We start from the raw sequence: 13,397 nt of genomic DNA, 5'->3' as shown, positions 1-13,397 counted from the left end.
CTTAGGCTTCACAGGCAAGTGCCTTAACCAATAAGCCATCTCTCCAGCCCCATAATTACATATTTTTAAAATTGTATTTTTAACTCTTTAATATCTATAGTTAATATGCAAATTAATAGGTTTCATTATGCCATTTTCTTCTTTGAAAGTATTTTTATTTATTTAAGAGAGAAAGACGCACATAGAGTGGATAGCCACTGCAAATGAACTCTAGACACACGCACCACCTTGTGCATCGGGCTTACATTGAGTAGTGGGGAATTGAATCTGGGTCTTTAGGCTTCGCAAGCAAGTGCCTTAACCACTAAGCCATCTCTCCAGCCCTCATTATGCCATTTTCATTCATGTTTATCATTGTGACCCCTGTTGCCCCTTCCTCCTCCTGCTGCTCCCCTTCCTTCTTTCCCCAAATAGTTCTCCTTCTACATTCATATCTAGTTTTCTAGTATCTTATTTTTATTTACTTGTTTGAGAGAGAAAAGAGAGAGAGAATGGGCATGCCAGGGCCTCCAATTGCTGTAAATAAACTCCAGACACATGCACCAACCTAGTGCATCTGGCTTACGTGTGTCCTGGGGAGTTGAACATGGGTCCTTAGGCTTTGTAGGCAAGTGCCTTAACCACTAAGCCATCTCTCCAGTCCCTAGTTGTTTTCTTCTTCTTTTTTTTTCCTCTTCTTCAAGGTAGGGTCTCACTCTTGTCCAGACTGACTGGAATTCACTATATAGTCTCAAGCTGCTCTCAAACTCTCAGTGATTCTCCTACCTCTGCCTCCCAAGTGCTGGGATTAAAGGTGTGCACCATCACAACTGGCTCCTAGTTGTCTTTTTAAGTTTTAAGTTTTTTAGGGTTTTCTGCAGACCTGAGGATCATGAGTTCCAGGCCAGCCTGACCTATATGGTGAGGCCCTGACTCAAAACAAATAAAAAAATTCCAGGAAGCTCTAATGTTCCTTGCTGTGGACCCCTCTTTCCAGAGAAAGGGGGAAAAGTCTGCTGGGGAACTGCAGGGTAGCAGGTGGGCCAGGAAACGAAGACTAACCTGAGACTCCCTACTACACTCCATTCTCAGCCAATGAGTACTTGGAGCAGGCAGTGAGACAAGGATGCTACAGTGGGTCTGTGAGGTGACGCATAGTCCTAGGGGTCTGAGACCACCCACTGAGCTCAAGTGGCCTTGGCACAGACCACTGATGCCACCCACATAACCCTTCCCTACTCACAGAGAAGTAGTGAACACCGATGGGGTCCTGCAGAAGACGCTCAAATGACACGGCCCAGCTGGCAACCCTCCTCTCGCGCAGGCGCCGGCAGCTCTGAACGCTGGGGAGACTAGCATTGCTGCTCAGGCTGTTGTTGCTGACGCAGTCCTTCAGGTCGGCACCCGTCAACTCTGTGGGATCAACACAAATGCACCTGCACCCCTGCCTCTCTGTGCCCACCCATGAGAGGCCATAGGCACCTGCACTGTTCTCTATACTTGTTCAGTCAGCCACACCTGCAATCTGCCCAATGTGTCCTAAATACCAGACAGAAAAGTAAAGAGAACATCCCTCAGCCCCACACAGCTATACAGCATGCGTACACACTCACACACTTGAATAGTAACCTGATCATGAGGATAAACTAGAGAAGCAATTAACAAACCATAACAAAAATGTACATCCAAGGGTTGGAGAGATGGCTTAGCGGTTAAGGTGCTTGCCTGTGAAGCCTAAGGACCCAGTTCAATTCCCCAGTACCCACATAAGTCAGATGCACAAGGTGGTACATGTGTCTGGAATTCATATGCAGCAGTGAGGCCCTGGGACACCCATTCTCTCTCTGCTGCCTTTTCTCTCTCAAATAAATAAATATTTTTTAAAACTTTATTTATTTATTTGAGAGACAGATAGAGAGAAAGGCAGAGAGGAGAGAGAGAATGGGTGCACCAGGGCCTCCAGCCACTGCAAATGAACTCCAGATGCATGCACCCCCTTATGCATCTGGCTTATGTGGGTCCTGGGAAATCAGCTTTGCAGGCAAATGCCTTAACTGCAAAGCTATCTCTCCAGCCCCAATAAGTAATATTTTGAAAGTGCATCCAAGGGCCATGACAGGAGAGATATAGGCCAGTGAGAGGGGCTACCTTGCAACCCATACAAATTTGACTTTGTGAGCAGGGCACATCCCACCAGAAGCTGCCCTTAACACACCCCCTCTAGTAAGAATTCAGTTCCCAAACTGCCATTGGCTGGGGATCGAGTATACAGAACACACAAACTTATGGAGGACACATAATTCAAACCACCACAAACACTAAGCCTCTGCTGACACCTAGTCCACAGATGTGCAGAGAGTTGCCAACATACCTCAACAACAACAACTCAGGATGGCATGCACCCCAGAACATAAAGGGACTCAAAGAAGGCTGCAGAGGTCAGGGCAAAATGACCTCGAGGACCAGGAGCCAAGCTAGAGGTGTGATCATAGTGAGTTGTACTCCAGATCAGCACGACAACTACAGACAGGGCTAGGCGGGATTCAAACACAGCATTTACGTTAGAAAAGAGAAAATCCAGCTGCGTGTGGTAGTCCACACCTTTAATCTCAGCATTTAGGAAGCAGAGGAAGGTGGATAGTCATGAGTTCAAGGCCAACCTGAGACACCATAGTGAATTCCAGGTGGCTTGGGCTAGAGTGAGACCTACCTTGAACCCCCACCTCACCCCCCCAAAAAAAGAAAAAGGAAAATTCAGAGAAATAACACCACGGACACTGTAGTAGACTTTTGTCAAAGGAAGCGACATAATAGCGGGTGGACAGAAGCTCAGTTAGCAGAGTGCTTACATGAAGCTTTGGGTTAGATCCTTAGCACTGTATATACCCCTGTAATCAAAGCACTCAGGAGGCAGAGTATCAGAAATTCAAGGCCAACCTGAGACTACATGGTGAATTCCAGGTCAGCCTGAGCTAGATGAAATCCTACTTTGAAAAACCAAAAAATAAAAACAAAAACAAAAAGAAGCTCAAGGTCATCTTTGGCTACATAGTGGGCTTAAGACCAGCCTGGGCTACATAAGTAAGACCTTGTAAAAAAAACAAAGCCAGGCTTTAATCCCAGCACTCAGGAGGTAGAGGGAGGAGGATCACCGTGAGTTCGAGGCCACCCTGAGACTCCATAGTGAATTTCAGGTCAGCCTGGGCCAGAGTGAGACCCTACCTCGAAAAACCAAAAATAAATAAATAAATTAATTAATTAAATTAAATAAAGCAAATGGAGAAAGGGGGAGGAGAAAAAAGACACAATAGCATCAGAACTTCCACAATTTTCACTTTTCTTTGAACCCACAACATTATGAACACACCTCCGTGCTCCTGAGCAGGGACCTGCCCAAACCAGCGCTTGTGGAACCCTGCATCAGCAGGGTGGCGTGGGCAGCACAGCTAGGAGCTGAGGAGCTTGTAGGATAGCCACTTTACTCAGAAGCTCTGCCACCGTGTCTACGGAACTACCTAGAAATGCCTTAAAGAACTAAAATGCCTGGATACCCTCTGTGGATAGCTTTCCATTTCATGTGTAAGACCTAAAACACACTCATATGAACACATCACACTCTCTCTGTGGGTGTGGGGTCACACAGAGACTGGCTTTCTTATTTTATTTTTAATTTATTTATTGGGGGTGGGGGAGAATGGGCATGCCAGGGCCTCTAGCAGACGAATTCCAGACATGTGCGCCACCATGTGCATCTAGCTTCTGTGGGTTCTTGGGAATTAATCCTGGGGCCTTAGGCTTCACAGGCTAGTGGGTATACTGTGAACTGCTAAGCCATCTCTCCAGCAGAGGCTGGCTTTCTGCACACACAATGATTCTCCCTGAATGTAAATCTAATTCCAAAATATGTCTCAATACAGGTTTCACAGAAGCTGGGCAAACTGTGTGTGATAATCCCACTCCCACTGCACACTACCTGCCATGGTACTCAGCAGGCAGAGGGTGACTCTAGGACAAAAAGAGATGCACCCTTGGGGCATAAGACAAAGTCCGAGAACAGGCAGGACAAAAGCAATGGAGGTAGGGATGAAGCACAGCTGAAAAAAATCAAGTTGGATGCCTTTCAGCAGACTAAAGTCAACCCTATGCAGCCCATTGATTTAGATGTGACAATGAAATTAGAGAAAAATAAAAGCGAACCAGGATAACCTTGAAATACTGAGACAAGGAAAGGCCAGATGGAAGACACCACGCCAAAGGTCACAGTACAGAGACCTGATCCTCTGTCGATGCCTGAGCTCATGCTCAGGGGAGCAACTGGAGGAGGGCATGACAGAAGGCCCTTGTATTTCTCACAGCTTCCCCACTTCTTGCCTCATAAAAGGTGGCCTGGAGGCTGTCCAGGAAGAAGCCCAGCTGAGGGATACTAGGGGACAGGGAAAGTAGGGAGGGGCTGGTCCATTACAATGTACCCTACAAAGGAGGGGGGCAGGATGAAAACTTGTGCTCCTCAACAGCTAGGTGCTTGGATTCTAGCAACAAGTATAATGTTGAGAAATATCTATCTTCCATGCTGCCAGAGCCTGTTGGAGGCAGGACCACCCTCCACAGACCCCAACCTACCCACCCATGGCCTACTCATAACACCATTCCTCCCTCATTCACCTAGGCTCCTATCTGTACCCCTCAACTGGAAGGCCAGCAATCTGGGGTGGTTCCAGCTAACCTCCTGTCTTGTGGCAGGAGGTGCTGCAATTGAGGGATTAAGGGATAAATGAGTGACTCCTGATTGAATCTACAAGTGAAAGATGGTTGATCAAACTCATATTTATAAGACTTGGCATATACTAGTGCTCTAAGACTCATAAATCAGTACTGACCCTTTGAAAGCCTGATTACAAGAGAAACATCCTTGATAAGACTAGCTACTATGCTAGGCTCATACTGTACATCTGTCCACATTTCTGGTATGGGTCAATCCTTGTCTCTGGGGTCTCCAGGCATGAATGCCAGGCACAGAAGGAAGTCTGCCAGCACCTGAGAAAGCCCAGCCCCAAGTGACAATGACAACGGCAGAAGGCAGGCATTGGGGGCAGAGGAAGCAGATCCCCCAGAGGAACAGTCACTACGGTTACAATAATCCACTTCTGCTGGGACAGGAGGAGCAAATGCCAGGTGCTTTAGACACTAAAAACGAAATGCCTCACACAGGGTAACTGGAACAACCACTCCAACAATGCCTCCAACCACAGACATGGCTGAAACAGCAAGATCGCCAGGGCCACAGCCAGACACTGGTATTTCAGACTTCTAGGAGGATCACATACACCACACACACTTTAAAGTGGGAAGCAGAGGCAATTATGAGTCCACAAAAATGTCTGCACAGAACTCTTGTAATCAGGATAGCTCCTAGTGGAACTTTTGTAATTCCAATAGGACAAAATATGTGCAGGTGACTTGCAGAATGATACAGAGGAAATGAAGGCTGCGTGAGCCCCCTCAGTGGGGTTTGCGGGAGACATCCCTGTGGATTCAAACTCTCGGTGCATCTTGAAGGGGTTCAACACGCAGGTCACCTCATCATCTTCCTCTCACTATCCACCTCAACTCTGTATCTTGTAATCTACCACATCACTAGTGGTGTAGGCCTGACCTAGGATACCACAAGAGGCACTTGGCTGCCATGAAACTCCTTATGAATGCCCTCATTTCTCCCTCAAGTTTAAGGCCTTTAAGAATTGAACCTTAGGCTTTGCAGGCAAATGCCTTAACCACTAAGCCATCTCTCCAGGTCCTCAATGGCCTTTTGAGAGCTATCTGCTGCTTAGTGCTTTGGTGTTAAACATTTAGATAAAACAACACTTTCAGCCAAAAAGACAAGACATGTGATACCCTCCCACCCTGTTGAAGCCATTGCTTCAGTGACTGTTTCTTAGTCCCTGTAATTGCTGTTCGTTTTCTTCTTTCAACTGAGTTAAAGAAATTCTCTCTGGTGAGACAGGACTGAAAGTCAGCTTAGGTTTACTGAAAAATTGAAAAAGCTCCCACCATAGCCATATGGATTGGTTAGACACACTAATCTATATGTTACAAATTTCAGTAATTCCTCAAGATTGATTCTGTAACACATGTCCTGAGCCCACCGTCAGCTCACCGGCAAACCTCACCCCACCATAATCCCAACCATGCCAAATGCTCAAACTCAACTCCAAGCCAGGTGGCAGCCAGTCAAAACACAGGCCCCTCCTTAGATGACAATGACCCTCCCCCAAGGTGGCAAACATACCTGAGGACTGTACAAGTCAGCCTGCCCTGACAACCATGACAAGGTGACAGGTGGATGAGGGACTTTACCTGGGTAGAGCTGATAAGAGCCACTGTGGTGCCATCTAACCAAATACTTCCAACCATTCACCGTAAACCACCCCTCTGAGTCCATACCAGGCTCAGCCTAGGCAGGTGGGAGCAGAGGCTCCTGCCACCCACAGGGACATGGCTCCTTGGCTCAGGCCTCCCAGTAGGGCAAGTTACTGCAGCATCTCAGGGATCCTGACAAAGGCGGCCCTGGCCCTTCCTGCTGTCTGCTGGAGAGGGCCACAGCACTGCACAAAGCACCACACTCATGCATAATGCACACCACCCGTCCCCTGCTGCCGCTGCCACTTGGCCTGAATTATTTACATGGGCAGTAGTGCTCACTTGCCGATGCAGGATGGGGACCCCTTAGCAGTTATTCTTTTAAACAGCGGGGGGGGGGGGAGAGAAATTAAGTAGGTATGGCTTCTTGTAACAGTCATGTTGATTCTAAATCTTATTTCCATGTCCATCTTAAATTCAAATTTTGAAACCCCTAAACACAAAACCCACATGGTCTCAGGAGCATGTGCTTAGGAAGCAACTGGACCAATCCAACCATGCCCACAGCAAAACAGGTGACATCAGCAACACACTTCTGAAAAGGCTGAGGAGGGCTTAGGCCCAGGCCCTGCCTCTGTCCTCACCTACCCATGATGCTATCCTCGAAGTGACCCATAACCCTGGGAACAAGCAGAATCAGGGAACAGACCAAGCACCAGTAAGGCTGGGTGGTGGCTACTTTCAATGTTCTGGCTCCAGTCCCCAGCAATTCCAAATGCAGCCTTCCAGATGTCTATGGGAAGGAACATGACAAGGCTCCCCAAAACTCTTTTTCAAAGCCAGAGTTACCTACCTTTGCCTGGGGGCCTTGGTCTGCTGACCTACAGCAGTGAACTTTGAGTAAACACTGGCCCACAGTGTCCATTCTCATAAAATATATTAAAGCAATCTTAACTTTTTCCACGAATATAAACCCTGTGAAGGTTTAAAAGGAAACACAGCCTTGGCTGCACCTCCCTTCCTCTGAGCACACTTCTTGGCCTTTAGCATGGGAAGCAGCCCAAGACCCTCCCAGCTCACAGGGCAGAGTGCGGTCACCATATGAAGCCCAAGCTCATGGGAGTCTTGTAGGGTGTGAGGACCTCATGAGGGAAGATGTGGAGTCACAAGCCGGTCAGCTCCCAAAGTGGTTCAGTAAGTACAATGACATGATGCCTGGGACGGGGATAGATGTCGGGGAAGGCCCACAGGAGCTTCTTTAAATATACCTTGCAACTTATTTTAACACACCTTGAAAATACATCTTCAGCAATGCTAAAGAGCAGTAATATGAACCTCAGCCTCCCCAGGGGTTACCCTGCCTCTGGCCCACCAGCTGCATCCTCCTCATTCCTCCTGATTTATCCACACAGTCACTCATGCACATCATTTTCCCCAAGCTATTTCAGGTAAAATTGGAAATAGCATGCCTTCTTGCCTTAAAATCCACTAGGATTTTGTATTCCCTATAAATAGTGATGCACAGTGATATAAAAGCAGGACAACTAACACAGGACGCGTTCCAATTCCATCCACTTCCTACTTCACAGTGATGTCCTCACCCAGGATTATGGCACGAGGTGGGGGTGGGGTGTCATGGTGCTCTGGAGCACACCTTTCCCTCTCTGCTGAGACCTTGCTGGGCCAGGGAATGTGAAGATCTCCTTTCCATGCAGTTGGTTAGAGGGTCTTGGCAGGAACACCCAGGAAAGAAGTCTCCCTTAAATCACACGCTGTCAGGAAAGGCCTGATGCCAGTGCAAGGCTGATCCCATGGTCAGGGCACCAGGCTTCTGCATTGCAGCTATTTCCTCTTAGAATACAGGCCAAGTGTCCTTAATCCAGAGATCTGAAACCCCAAATGCTCCAAAATCCAAAACTTTTTGATGAAGAGAAAAAAATGTACCACATGCCACATGGCTCCTGTGACAGATCAGTCAAATGCAGACACACTAGACAGTGTATAAAATTACCCTCAGGTGCTGCATAAGAGACACATATGAACATAAATGCAGTTCAAGTTTAGACCTTGTCTGATCCCTGAGACATCTTATTATGTACATGCAAGTACTCCAAAGCCAAAGGGAAACCAAAATTCCAAAACACTTCCATCCCAAGCATTTTCGATAAGGGTCACTAGTTTCTGGTAAGATTATGGAGGACCCACACTAAAGTAGTAAATATCTTGTTCCTCATGGAGCCTGTGCCTGAGCTCCCTGTGATGGTATTCTACTCCCTCCTCATTAATATTCATTCACAGCAGGCATATGAATATCTGCCACAAGGTTGTCAGTGTGGCAAACTTCAGCTCCAGGAGACACAAGGCGGTGATCACATGACCTCAAATGTCCATATACCTGCAGGCCTTAAGGCTGGAGCACAGAGAAGGGCCCTAGGTGTTGTAACTGTATCAGAAGCTAGTCCACCTTCTGGCCTTCAAGTTACTTAGACAGCTATGTTTGGATGTAGAAAACCAGTGAGGAAAGCTAGTGTGGGGAGAGTGTCTTTGGCCCACAGCCACCCTTATCCCACTATTAATCTCACCAGACACCTTTAATAGATGTCCTTTGGATTTTCATTACCATTGTCAACTAGGCAATGTTTTTCATATTTAAAGCTATGAGGCCCTTTTTCTGAGGGGGACAGCCCACTGGGGCAGGGGAAGGGCACAGGACAGGGCTTGCGACAGCAGACAACAGGCCTCAGATCTCAGCTCTGCCTCAGCCAGTACAGGCTTGAGGGCAGCTATGGGTTCCTCACCTGAGCAAACCTCTGTCAATAATAACACAGCTCTGCTGAGAACCAGAATGGCAGGTTTTGAGCTCTCTAGGGCATCCTTAGAAAACAGTCCCAAAAGTATTGGTCTAATTCAATAGGACCATTATACAAGTGAAATGACTGAGGTCTTGGGACACTGTACCTGCCTTGTCTGAGGCTGGCAGGCACTACACACTCCAAAATGGCTATTCAACAGCCTTTCTCTGCCCTGCCTGTCCCAGGCATTGGCCAGACAGAATTCAAAGCCCCACAGAGAGGATCAAGTCTAGGGCACCCTTCTGTACACAGCACAGGCCCGAGGAGATACGGACCCAATGAAAGAAGTCCAAATGCCAGGTCTTTCCTAGAGCCAGCACCAGGCCTGATGTACAACAGCCATTGCTGAGGCCCAGCTCAACCAACTCAGCATCTGAACAAGAGTGCTTCAGGAGAAATGCCAAGCATATGGGCAAATGCCAAGAGCTCGTGAGCCTGACAGAATGGGAGAAGAGGAACTGAAAGGGTCAGTGTGGGAAGTGTTGGGAGCGAGATGGTGGCATCTACCACTTGTCACACTACATTTCCAGGATTCCAGACACACAGCCATCAACTGTGACCATGAGTGGCATGAGAACACAGGGAGCTCCAGAACCCATTGGAAAGAGGTTCAGAATGAGCCCTGACCAGAGTCACATACACTAGCTGGAAGTGAAAAGAATTTATAAGATCTATCAGCTGGTTGACTCCTTTATGAGATAGTTTTATTTCACTTCAACAAATATTTGTACTTTATGAAGGTATTTTCTTTTGATTCTCATGCCAATAGCCACACACAGAGTGGAGACACAGCAGGGCTGAGCCCCAGACGTTTCCCAGCACAATATCCCGGGGTCCCAAACACTGGACTCAGGCGGAAGGCTCAAAAGCAGCCACAACCTTTCCCAGAGCTAATGTAGGGCTACGACCAGCAGAAGAGAGTCCTGTGCTTGCTCTGGAAACTGTGCAAGACAGGAACAAGGAGAAGGTGCTTCCCCAACATGAAAGGGCATCTGAGGACATAGAGTCACAAAGGATACACAGGGTGGACTCTGGCAGCAAGGACCACATTCAGAAGTTAGCCCTGTAAGATACAAGTGGCAACCTGAGGCCAAGGCAGAGACCCACCACACACATCAGTGTACACTGTGACATGTTCAGCCTAATCTTCTGAGATGGCTAAAGCTTCACAGAACTTTAATAATAAAAGTAGTATTAGATGCAAGCTAAACACAATGTAATAACCTTGTCTCTTCTATCAATAGCAAACAAATCAAATTTAAAAAGTCATTTGTGGGCTGGAGAAATAGCTTAGAGGTTCAGGTACTTGCCTGCAAAGCCAAAGGACCCAAGTTTAATTCCCTAGGACCCATGTAAACCAGATGCACAACAGGGGGGCACACATCTAGAGTTTGTTTGCAGTGGCTGGAGGCCCCTGCATATCTATCCTCTCCCTCCCTCTCTCTCTCAAATAAATAAATAAAAATAAATGCTTTTTTAAAAGTCATTTGTATTAAACTGAAAATTCCAAAATTTAGTCACCTCCGAGGCTTGTGCCCCCTGTCCAGGGATGTAAGACCCCCTTGCCTGGTTCTGATGTCTCCCCAAGTGGAGGACCATGGAACCCTTAAGGGCTTCTACACATGAAGATCTATAAGGACTCTGCTTTTCAGATGAAGGGAACAGGTGAAGTGAGACTTCACATTTCTTGCCATTTACAGTGCTAAGAGCCTCTGGTATGCACATTCATTTTCTCTCATTCACTCTTCTTTCTCTCCCTATAATAACTAAATAAAAGATGTTTAAAAAATTAAAATAAGCTGGGTGTGATGGTACATGTCTTTAATCCCAGCATTTCAGAGGTAGAGTTAGGAGGATCACTGTGAGTTCAAGTCCAGCCTGGACTACATAGTGAATTCCAGATCAGCCTGAGCTGGAGTGAGACTCTATCCTGAAATTAAAAAAATGATTAAATAAGTAAACATAAATCTAAATCTCTGTTGGTTATAATCTAAACTCTTGCCCTATCTCCTCCTCACAACCAGCGTGTGACCTGTGAACCCACCCTGGCTCTAACAGGGGTTTGGTCAGGTGCTCTGCTCTGGGTTTGTATTGGATGATGGCAGCAGTTTTCAAATTCCTTTCCAGTTTTCAAATTCCCTTTTCTTGTCTTTCAGTATTGGCCAGACCTACAATCCAAAGCTGATCTGGTCATCCTTACATTATTCCTGGTGCTAATAGAAATACTTCTAATGTGTGACTGTTGAGTGTAACTTTAAGATGAACCAAGCAAGTGCTTGACTTTATCAGTTGCTCCTTTGGCCTCCATGCTGAGAATCACTTAGCTTTACTTAATGCATTACTAACATGATAGATCTACTCAAATGTCTGAAACTTTCCTCCCTGAAAACAAAGCTCTAGGAAAGCAGTAACTTGGTTGTGTTCTCAAAATACCTATAACAGTTTTCAGAACAAAGTAGAAGCTCAAAAAAAGAGAAAGAAAGAAAGAGAAAGAGCGGGGGGGGAAGGAAGGAAGGAAGGAGAAGAAAAGGAAGAAAGTTAAGGGCTGGGGAGATATCTAAGTTGGTAAAGTGCTTGCCCCTCAAGCCCGAGGACCTGAATTCAATCCCCAAAACTCATAAAAAGTCTGGGCATGGTAATCCCATGTGTGTACTTGCCATCCTAGTGCTGGGAGACAGAGGCAGATCCCTGGAGCTTAATGGCCGGCTAGCCAGACTAGCCTCCTTGGCAAGCTACAATCTCAAAAGAAAAAGGAAAACAACAACAACAACAACAAATAAGCAAAAGCAACATGGATGGTAAATGAGGAACAACACCCAAAGTTGTCTTCTGGCCTCCACTCACTCATCCTCTTATAATAAACACATGAACAGACAGACAGAGAGATAGACACACACACACACACACACACACACACACACACACACACACACACAAGCATGCACACTGAATAAACAGGTACTTAAGAGCTTGTTTGGAGGTTTTAGCAGAGGAGTCTAGCTACTCCTAATCCTTGACCAAAGAATAGTCTTCCTCTATCGAGAAAGGTTACCCTCTTCAAGCACACAGCTTTAGAAGATACACACAGAATGGTGACAGACAAGCATATTAGATAAGTAAACCCTGGCTTATCAGTGGGGTGACGGATGTCACAGCCAGATTACCCTCATATCCTGCACAGAGATTTGAAAGGAAAATTACCTAATGTTGAACTATCTTCACATTCTTCATACAATCTATACTCCGTAAGAATACCCCTTGGCAGGCAGCCTCCTCTGTATAGACCAGCTGACAGAAAGCTAGAAAAAGCTATGCTGCATGCAACTCCATAGGAGAGACAGAATTCACCAGTGGAGATAAACAACAGTGTATACTGTAAGCCTTAAATTTGGCCATCCAGGCCAAATGAGCCAATGCAGGCAATAGTGGCATGTCTGTTATGGGGGAAATCAACAGCTCTCTAATAGGACCTGAGGCCTGCTCCATGGGAGGGAATACATGCCTGATATTGAAAACCTATGATGGGGGAAGTCATAAGCCCTAGGAGTGTAACATCTGCTGGTGTCCAGCTAACTGTATATACTATGCTCACCAAACGGCCCAGTAAGCACTTCTCTTAATATTCATACCCACATATTAATGCTACTCCCATTTTTGATTAGAGAAGCTTCTCTTTTCAGATGACAGTAACCTCTAGGATGACTCAAAAGGAACCACAGTGCTAAGAAGTGACAGGACTGCTCAGCACTGAAGCATCTCTATCACACCTTCCAAGGCTCAAGGTCCATTGTGGAAGAGGTGGTGGAAAGAATGTAAGAACCAAAAGAAGGGTAGGACTCCTTACAACATGCTCCTCCAGACACAAAATGACCTATATATCCATGACCTCATAGTGCCTGACACTACCTGCACAAGACCATTATAATAGGAGGAAAAGATGACAACAACAAAATAAAAGAGACTGATTAAGAGGGAAAGGGTATGGTGGAGAGTGGAGTTGCAAAGGAGAAAGTGGGGGAGGGGAGGGAATTACCATGGTTTATTGTCTATAATTATGGAAGTTGTCAATAAAAAATAACTTGCAAAATAACAACAACAACAACAACAAAGAATGCTCCTTGAGGGCTGGAGAGATGGCTCAGCAATTAAGTGTGCTTCTGCACAAGCATGAGGGCCTGAGGGGGTCCTGATACCACTGAGTCAGAATCT

General features: G+C 46.3%; 1 protein-coding gene across 4 annotated transcripts in view; it reads right to left on the bottom strand.

Annotated features, from left to right (window-relative positions):
- Positions 1–13,397, bottom strand: part of Rgs12 (regulator of G protein signaling 12) — a 174,075-nt gene that overhangs the window by 23,122 nt on the left and 137,556 nt on the right. For all 4 annotated transcript variants that reach the window (XM_045161344.1, XM_045161346.1, XM_045161345.1 and 1 more), the window contains one exon: positions 1,223–1,392. In XM_045161344.1, coding sequence (XP_045017279.1) covers positions 1,223–1,392 — 170 coding nt within the window. The remainder of the gene's footprint in view (positions 1–1,222; positions 1,393–13,397) is intronic.

This window comes from Jaculus jaculus, chromosome 11 (assembly GCF_020740685.1).
Source record: "Jaculus jaculus isolate mJacJac1 chromosome 11, mJacJac1.mat.Y.cur, whole genome shotgun sequence".
Lineage (NCBI taxonomy): Eukaryota > Metazoa > Chordata > Mammalia > Rodentia > Dipodidae > Jaculus > Jaculus jaculus.
This window is presented reverse-complemented; position numbering and strand designations above follow the sequence as displayed.